The sequence below is a fragment of the Gymnodraco acuticeps genome, unplaced genomic scaffold, assembly GCF_902827175.1.
Source record: "Gymnodraco acuticeps unplaced genomic scaffold, fGymAcu1.1, whole genome shotgun sequence".
Classification (NCBI taxonomy): Eukaryota; Metazoa; Chordata; class Actinopteri; order Perciformes; family Bathydraconidae; genus Gymnodraco; species Gymnodraco acuticeps.
The window spans coordinates 803829-813745 of NW_022990692.1; the positions used below are offsets into that span (position 1 = coordinate 803829).

The 9917-nt window shown below is 39.0% G+C and overlaps 1 protein-coding gene across 1 annotated transcript; it reads left to right on the forward strand.

Moving 5' to 3' along the window:
* The first annotated feature begins 2348 nt into the window (after positions 1-2348).
* Positions 2349-8652, forward strand: LOC117555538 (GTPase IMAP family member 7-like). Its single transcript, XM_034230429.1, has 2 exons — positions 2349-2445; positions 7262-8652. Exons 1-2 carry the CDS (start codon positions 2424-2426, stop codon positions 7882-7884), a joined length of 645 nt encoding a protein of 214 aa, XP_034086320.1. The 5' UTR covers positions 2349-2423; the 3' UTR covers positions 7885-8652.
* The last annotated feature ends 1265 nt before the right edge of the window (positions 8653-9917 follow it).

Consider the following 9917-nt stretch of genomic DNA (forward strand, 5'->3'; position numbering starts at 1 on the left):
TCACATTGCCTTTAAATGCTGCCGACATAAACTAATGCCGAGCTTCCATGAGCGTCAAATCCCGCCGCAGATGGGAATACATTGCAATCAGTTTTCAATCAGCTATTTGCGTCCCTTTATGAAGCTGAAGGAGAGGACCGTCCCAACTGCACGCCTCGGGACCCTGACCAAGCGTCGCTCCTGGACATTAATGGAGTGAGAGTGTGTTGGTCAATAAGGATCAGGATTAGTTAGAAAATATTTAACCAACTGACAAGTTTAAATTCCAAAATGGATGTAAATCCAGCAGCAGGATGTCTACCATGTCTTATCAATGTTTTATTTTAAATCATCCTCACTCCTTCCTGGAAGAAAGGAGTTGCATGTGCAGTGCTGAAAAGTACACAAACAACAATAATTTAAACAATTGGTCTAGAAATCCAAACTGAAGCCCCATAAAGGTAAAAATAAAAAACAGTGGAGATGTGAAATGTTAAAAATAAGGAACATGCTTCTGTAGCTTGTTGACATGCAACAAAGCTGGTGCTTATTACAAATGTGGACACTTGAATTAAAATGTCCACTGTGTGATATGCTCATGCCATTAGTGTGTCGCTAAGAAACAAGTCAAACAGGTGTCAAACAAAGCGAAAGGCAGAAGAAACGATACGCACTCACAACAACCTCCAGATCAGAGTCTGCTGATTTACCTTTTTTCCAAGCATGAGTGGTAAGTTAAGGTTACTTATTCTATAAATAATATTAATATTATAATAATGTTTTCACAAGTTTGGGTCCATGTTACATCCCGGCTCGTGGAAAGTGGAAAATAACATATAACCAGTTGGAATTGGTAAATTGGAAGTTGTTTATTGAGAGTGCTCAATAAAGTTGGCAACAAGACAGCCACAATCAAACCAAAAGGCCACAAAGGCACCAGTTTAAACAAACAACAAAATAACTAACAACAAAATAACCTAAAGAAAACCTCACTTCTAAAGTGGGATAAAAAGAACAAGGCTAACAAAAATAGACAGTCACCTAAACACAGCCTGGGTACAAGTGAACCACAGTTAACGTTGTATTACAAGATAAACAGAGTTACAAGAACACATACACAAACAACTGAGTTAACCACTGTTAACGGGCTATCACATGAATGTACTGAGAGAGTACCGAGAGACGTCTGCCACAGATTCAGACCTCTCCCGACTAACTGAGGTGCACACATTCTTGTAGTTTTCCCTGGAAGGTGTGTGTGGGGATTGGAGAGTCGGGCCCGGCATGCTCCAATCCAGATCTTCGGTGTTGCCTACCGGGGGAGGGACAGGAAGCCGGCATCACACAGCGACACACAGCGGCAAACACTTACAGAAAGGTTAATGGGCAGATAGAAGGCGGCAGCCGTAACACCCCCTCCCTTAAAGGGGACCTATCATGCAAAATTCACTTTTGTACCTCTTTTATACATGAATATGTGTCCCCGGTGTTCCAGGGAACTCACCAAGTGTCAGAAAACACAACCCTCTCTATTTTCCTCCATACCCAAATCTCTAAAAAAGGGGCTGCAACGGATCTGATAAAAACTGATCCAGATTTTAACACTTTCCTGACGTCAGGACAGTGATGCTACGGCTATTGGGCCAACTCCACCAATCAGGAGGAGACAGCCACGGCCATTGCCGTTCGAAAGCGTTGGAGACGCTGTAGTACATATGCCAGGCCTGTAGGTGGTGCTGTTCTCACAGAATCAGCCCTTGCAAAAACAGGGGTAAAAAAGTGCAAATTGAGCGAAATGAGGCATGGCTAAAATGCATGATCTGTTTGGTATTTTGAAAAAAAAAAGTATAAATATGCCTTATATAGATATGGTCCTACACTATATTATTAAAATATAGCATGATAGGTCCACTTTAAGGGGGGGATATAAGGAAAACACAGACACTCACCACCGAGGTCACAATATCAATCGATCCAGCAGCAGAGCAATAGCCTATAGGCAAAACAAAAAAGATCAACAAAATATATGACATAAAATGAACTTACCAAACCTGAAGTAGATGATCTACTTCATTCATTTTCTTTCCGTTTTACTGATTTTAATCACTATACGCTGCACAGTCTCCTCTTCACAACTACTATTTTCGCAGCACACATACTTATAGCCAATCAGCTCTCTGAATTATGAGATGACGTTTCTTGAGATGATCTTAAAATATATTTTACATATATTGTTTATGCATATTTTTGAATTATTATTTGCATTACTTTCTGATGACACTAGGTGGGGCTGTGCCCCTAATGACGAGTGGCCACTGGATAAAACCCATCTCAATGCCATGGAATATTGAGCCGTAGTCACAGGCTGACTGGTTGGAAAACGGCAACGCAGAAGCAACAATCACAGACTGGGACCCTCCTGTCAAAGACAAAAGGCTTGAAACATGGGTCAATCTCAGAGTCAAGGTTAGTTATTGTGACTGACTCGTCTGTAATCAAGCCAATGCCTTTTGGCTGGGGCAGATTTTGCGACTATTCTTTGCGCTTCAATGTTAAGCAATTGGCGATGACATGTCCAGGTTTGTCACACATGTACATTTATTTCAATCATTTTTTAAGCTATAAGATTTAGTAACTTGAGGTTAAATTAATTTGTCTATTTGAGATCTTACCTTGTGATGGTCCTTGCGTCTTTGCTTTACATTTTTGGCTTTCTTTTTTAAATACTGAGTTAAAAAAACAAACAAACAATTTTTAGAAAATGTCAAATACATGGAATGTGTATTTTCCTTACTCAGTTTAACTTATCTTAAATATACAAGTTGTTGTTTGGGCAATGGTCATGACTTTTAGAATATGTCATCCATACTGTTTTTTGATGTGTCTGTTGTGAGTCCACAAACGTTACGGTTGTGAAATACAAAATCAATCTGTAACCTTTAATAATGATTATGTGTTAAGCCCTAGAGCCCCCTGTACAGGGGGCAGTGGGGTGTTTTTTCACAAAACTGTGTCTCAGGGCTTCTTAATATTTAAAAACCTATTAATGTGTCATACCCATTTAACGGGAAGAAACTCAGATGTGGTAGCTGCTTTTAGCACCCCATAATACGCTTAGATGTGTTGATGGCTGCATCGTTACCAAACCTGTGAAGTTTTGGGCCATTTCGAGCATTTTCACTGAAGTTATGAGAACACCGTGTTTCATGGTGAGCATTGTGTTGCCATGGCAACGGCATTTGAAGAAATCTCAAAACTGTCGATGTCTTCACGGCTGGACTGTTAGCACACATGTGAAGTTTGAGCACTTTTTGAAAATGTTCATAGGAGTTATACATTACATTAGGAGGTTACATTACTCTCTCTCTTCTCTTGATCACCCTCTCTCTTCTCTTGATCACCCTCTCTCTTCTCTTGATCACCCTCTCAATCTTTTATCGCCCTCTCTCTCTTCTCTTGATTGCCCTCTCTCTTCTCTCTTTCTTCTCTTGCTCGCCCTCTCTCTTCTCTTGATCACCCTCTCAATCTTTTATCGCCCTCTCTCTCTTCTCTTGATCACCCTCTCACTCTTCTCTTGATCGCCATCTCTCTCTTCTCTTGATCGCCCTCTCTCTTCTCTTGATCACCCTCTCACTCTTGTATCACCCTCTCTCTCTTCTCTTGATCGCCCTCTCTCTCTTCTCTTGATCACCCTCTCACTCTTCTATCACCCTCTCTCAATTATCTTGATCGCCCTCTCTCTCTTCTCTTGATCGCCCTCTCTCTTCTCTTGATCACCCTCTCACTCTTGTATCACTCTCTTCTCTTGATCGCCCTCTCTCTCTTCTCTTGATCACCCTCTCACTCTTCTATCACCCTCTCTCTCTTCTCTTGATCGCCCTCTCTCAATTATCTTGATCGCCCTCTCTCTCTTCTCTTGATCATTCATCATCATCGGTGTGTGTCTGTGTGTGAGAGAGAGAGAGAGAGAGAGAGAGAGAGAGAGAGAGAGAGAGGGTGTTTCTCAATCGCGAGTAAAGCTGCTCCAGAGCCACTATTTCAAGCATACTACGTCATCGAGTGCCGCCAAAGTACTGTTCCAATCTCCAGCATACTTGGAAATCTACCGAGCCCGGCGTACTCCGTTTGAAGACATATCGAGGGATGAGTAGACTCCACGGTCTTAAAATCCCCACAATGCTTTGCGCACGGACCAATTTCCCCAAATCTGTGGTGGAAGATGTCAGGTGGGGCCTCTCATATGACGCACACCTGCACACTTGCTAGCCTGTTCCACTCTTTGTTTTCCGAATGGCAGGAAGTATTCTTGCCTCGCTTCTGAAGCAAGATGCTCGGCAGACATGTGCTACCAAGCAAGCGTACTCGCGATTGAGAAACACCCACAGTGTGTGTGTGTGTGTCTGTCTGTCTGTCTGTCTGTCTGTCTGTCTGTCTGTCTGTCTGTCTGTCTGTCTGTGTTAATTGTTACAGCTCAAATGCATTGTAATGACTTCCATGTTAAAAAAAGAGTTTAAAAACCTGAATATTTCAAAAAGTATAAAATATTTTTTTTAAGTTGAAGGTTTCCCATTGATTCCTGAACAGGCTGAATAGTTTACTATTTGAATGGTTTCTGTAGCTGAAAATAAGCTGAAGTTATGGAGAGCCAAAGTATTGGCTGAAATAAGTGGAAAGAATAAAGATTCAAAGAACTATAGTGGAAAGCTGTAAACAGCATTCACACTAATTAATAAGATTCAGTTCGAGGTCTAACTTTATTTTTATGTAATCATCGAACACTGTTGTTGTTGCTGGTGTTTTTGAGTTGATGAGTAGTAACTAATTTAATAAAAATCACAGTTGTATTACATACAATGCACTGTTTTTTGAGAACAAAAACTCTTAACTAATGTAATATTTACATTCTGACGAATTTAAAAAAAAATTATGAATACAAATAAAATAAAAGAAGCCTCCCGTGAGTTACTACAAGCTATAAAGTAGATTTTAAAAACGTTTCATAGAATAAAAGCTCACTGCGGGACGTTGTAGAAATGCGTGTGTGCACCACGACAAAGGAGCCTCATTCACTTTACGTTGGGGTTGTTTGCGTGGTGCCGACACATAAATGTAGCAAAGTGCGTGACTCCACCACGTACTGCGGTGTTAAGGAGTCGTGGTGGAGTCACGCATTCTGGTGAGACCAGGATGGTTTTTCATGTATTATGTAAGAATCAAACAGCTGATAGGTTGCTTTTAAATGTATTTATTCATAAAACAATATAAATGTACTGTTAAAAATGTAGGTGAACAAACCAAACCAAAAGATGAGTTGCAAATATGTGGCATAAGGTTTCTTTGTTGTCCGAAAATTGTGAAAAACCATTGCCAATATAACGCACTGTAAATTATTGTGCCTTTTATTATGTAGCTGTTCATTTGTACACCTTTCTTTGAAATCTACATCATCATTGAAGAGACTAACTCACTCTCGCTTTAGTCTCTTTATATTAATCTGAATTCCTGAGTGTCTCAAAAGTAGCAACTGGAATTGTATTATTGTGATACTGTTGACGAGAAAACGACCTGAACAACCTTAACATGTACGTACATGTACGATGCTGTTGGATGCTGCCAGTAAAAACAGATACAATTCCATTAAACCTGTTATATCACTCTGAGACAAACCACTCCAGCTTTAAAAGATATGAAAGGGTGCAGCTGCCATCCTCCCTCTTCTCACGAAATATTAAAAGACTACATATTCTATTGATGATATGTTGAATTTAATCATATTAGGAGTGTTGAAAGCTGTGAACGTAGTCGTATTTGAGAGGGAACCACTTATTGTAGCTGCACTGACTATGGTTTTCACTGCGCACAAATTATGTCAGTCAAAATACGCAAATGCAGGATGGGAGGATTACCGTACTGTTGGCCAATTATTTTAATGTCATGTTCATACAAACTGGGTTAGGGTTACATAGAGGCCTGATTCCACTAATAAACCTTTCAAAATAAAAGTCTACACAATCCGTTCTTTCCAAACAACATGCAGTCGCCACCCTAAAAAGCAGACCTGCTGATCAGGAAACTGTCATTCATGCATTTATTTTTTTATTGTATTTTTTTAAAAGCCCTGTTTATTGGAATTAGGCCAAAGATTCCTCCCTTTCGGAGGCTTGGTAAAAGTTAAACAAGGATTTTAAAAGGAATAAAAAACAACCAGATTCCACCAATCTCTGCATCCCAAACATGGCTTACAACCACCTCTAGAATTGATTTTTTCAAATGTTTTGATATCTGGTGTTATTGCAGAGCTGTAAATGTAGGGCGGATTAATCTTTAAAAGGTGTTGCAATGTATTGTGATTTTATCCTATGTTTTGTGAAGTAACTATGTGGTAGAGTATAAAGTAGAATATTATATTCCTCTGAAATGTAGTAGTGTAGATGTATGAAGTGTGAATGAAAATACTCAACTCAAGTTCAAATGTGTGCTTCAGTGCAGTACTTGAGTAAATGGACTTTGTTAATTGGATCAGTATCCATTCTGATTAATTCTCAGAAAAAAAAGCTAAATAATAGTTGAAAGAAATATGTATTCATTGTCATTTATTCATACATACAGAAACAGAAAAGTCGTCTGCAGTGACTACTATGTGGTTTAATCAGTCTAAAAAGCAAACAGTCATCCACAAAGCAAATATTTTTAAAGTACATTTGACTATCTCTACTCTGACTAGAACACAGGTAACCTGATCTGTGCCATGATGGGACGTTTTGTCTGTAATTCCTTTCTTGTCTGTGGACACATCTGAATAGGTGGAATAAAGTTATCTAGATTTACATTAGAATTAGGGGGGATTAGCTCATCGTCAGTTTATTCTAAGGATTTGGGTAAAAACCTTTGGTGGGTTTGTATGTCAGTAAAGAAGACTACATCTACAGTTAACAATTGAAGTCAAGGAACAAATAACAGAATGCCATTTTATGAAAATCAAAACTATCCACAGCATGTTCCCTTCGTGTACAGACAGCATTTTATCATGGCCCACATCTGAATGCTAACAGAGGAATGTGGTTTGATCAGATAAAAGCACACATGAAGCCATGTCCAGATTTGTGTTAACTCATAGCAACAAGCTGCAACTAGCAGTCGCTCCACTTTTGATTTGCTTTTGACAATTTACAGTAAGTTCAATTATTTGAGTTTTTATGGATTTCTTTGCCTCGTTTTTTTCTAACAAAAACAACCAAAAGACAAGTATAGAGTATTATTAATGGAAATGATTCTCTTTCAGAGTCAAACAGAATTGTTATCTTGGGGAAAACTGGAGTTGGGAAAAGCGGCGTGGCTAACACCATATTTGGAGAAAAAGTGTTCAAAGCAATCAGTTCTACCAAATCAGGAACAAGTACATGTCAAGCAGAAACCAGATATGTCCATGGAAGAAGCATCACTCTGGTCGACACTCCTGGTTTCTTCGACACATATACATCAGAGGAGAAGCTGAAGTCGGAGATAATAAGGTGTATCATAGAGTGCGCTCCTGGGCCCAATGCTTTTCTCATTGTATTTAAAGTGCGTCGATTCACAGAGCAAGAACAGGCTGTCATCACAAAAATAAGTCAATACTTTTTTGAAGAAGTCTTCAAATACGCAACAGTTCTCTTCACTCATGGTGACCAGCTCGATAAAGGACAGACAATTAAGCAGTTTGTCCAGCAGAACCAGCTTGCGAGGGATCTTGTGAAGAAGTGCGGAGGCCGCTGCCACGTCATAGATAATAGATACTGGGAGAACAACCAGCAGGATGAATACAGGAGCAACCAGTTCCAGGTGAAGGAGCTACTCAACACAATAGATGAGATGGTAAAGGCAAACAAAGGAAGCTACTACACCAATGAGATGCTACAAGGCTAAGCAGTGGAGGAACAAATACAAAAAGAGGTGGAGCTCATTTGACAGTCATCAGGAAACACGTCACAGGAAGAAGTCAGAAAGCAAGCTAAAGACGGAGTGTTTAAAAGGCTTAAGATCAATCTGACTCTAAGGACAAGAAATGAATGCATCACCAAGTATCACATCTCTATTGATATCGTATAGAAATCTTAATCAATACGCTGATCATTTGTATTCATAAGCTTGACTTTGTTGTCTGAACTTCAAGCTTAATTCAATTATTCCCTTTTCAGGAACTTTACTCACATTAACTTTAGATTTGATATTGTACATACATTCCCAATTTCATAACCACATAATTCAAAATCAGTTTAAACATCATTCATTAATAAGATTCAGTTAGAGGTCATGTAAAGTAACTTTCTTTTTAATGTAATCATCAAACACTGTTGTTGTTGCTGTATTTCTGTCTCCTGTTGAAACTTTGCTTACTGTTTTCACACACACACATATACACACACACACACACATATACACACACACACACACATATACACACACACACACACACACACACACACACACACACACACACACACACACACACACACACACACACACACACACATTAGTTTACTATGCATATTGTCTGGTGTGCCCTCTTTACTTTCTGATTCATTCAAACAACATCTTGTGGCTTCAGAAATCAGTTTCCTCTCTCTTTTTTCTCTCTGCCGGTTATTTTTATATTTGATTACTTCCCTCTGTACCCCTGCACCAGGACGGAACGTAACACACATGATACACATTTTTCTCTAGTAATAGATAGATGAATGGTTTCCCTTTTCTATGCTCAAGAAAAGGTGAGAGAAAAAGACTAACTCTCTATAAACACTTTAAATAATGCAGTTGCATCAACTGCCCACTAGAAGGCGGTATATTCTAGCGGTTTGAGTTGTGTGTCAGTGAATAACATTACATTTAAAAATGTTAAAACTGTAACCCAATAAACAAATAACAGAATGCCATTTTATGATTTCACACATTCCAAAAGACTGTAATTGAAATGTAAGCTAATAGAAGGAACAAATTGATTAGATATGAGTTTTGATAATGCAAAACTCATATCTAATCTATCCACAGAATGTTCCTTTCGTGTACAGATCACAACCTATCATTGCCCACATGTGACTGCTTTTAGGGAAGCGTTATTAAGAGAAGCCACTGCAATAGCATTGACAGCAGTTACATAAGTCTTCTGTGGTCAACACAAATGTCTAAATCATTCAGACCAGACAATGGAGCTAGGTGATAAGATATGTGCAGATATTGTGCAATGTCAGGGTTTTACCTCTGATATAAATGTATCTGAGCTAGATGTGAGTGCAACAAAAGTGTAACTTGAAAATGTTTTGAAAATACGGGTATGTCTTTGAAACAGTGTCTTGTTGGAAATTAGTAATCTCAGACATGCAGGCTTTGGTTTCTGATGAGGAAGTCTCATGTCAAATGTATAAATAAGAATAAATACACTGATAAGAATACATACAACAAATACAGTATATGCAGCAGTAATGTGCAAGGATGAATGCGGTAGCGGGAGTAGCAGTGGGGGTTGAAGTAGTAGGCATAGTTTTGAGGAAAGGACAAGATATAGCCAGGTTTGCAGCAGGAACAGCTGTAGCTACATCAAGCACACTTACAGGCATAGCCGTGGGAACATGTTTCAAATGGGGGGTGCTGTGGGGATGACACCAGGGCTGTACACCTGAATATATACACAATATTTAAAGTAATTCAGCCACTTCAGGGGACCACATCAGTTAGCATCAGAAATAAAAAGGCAAAAGCATTAAAAACTACCATTTATCAAAGTATTTTACTTAGAAAAGCTGCAGTGTGACCATGAGTGTGACCCACATACTTTAAGAGTCATGTTTACAGAGTCAATGTTACCCAACACAAAGGTTCCTGTTGAGCTACACCTCCCATTTTGGTCCCATCTGCCAAATATTGAAAAATAACCCAATAACCTACATAGATTTATTGTTTTA

Coding starts and splice junctions, on each gene's coding strand:
- LOC117555538 (XM_034230429.1), top strand. CDS start 2,424: ATGGGTCAATCTCAGAGTCAAG. Junction 2,446..7,261: donor GGGTCAATCTCAGAGTCAAG/GTTAGTTATTGT, acceptor ATTCTCTTTCAG/AGTCAAACAGAATTGTTATC.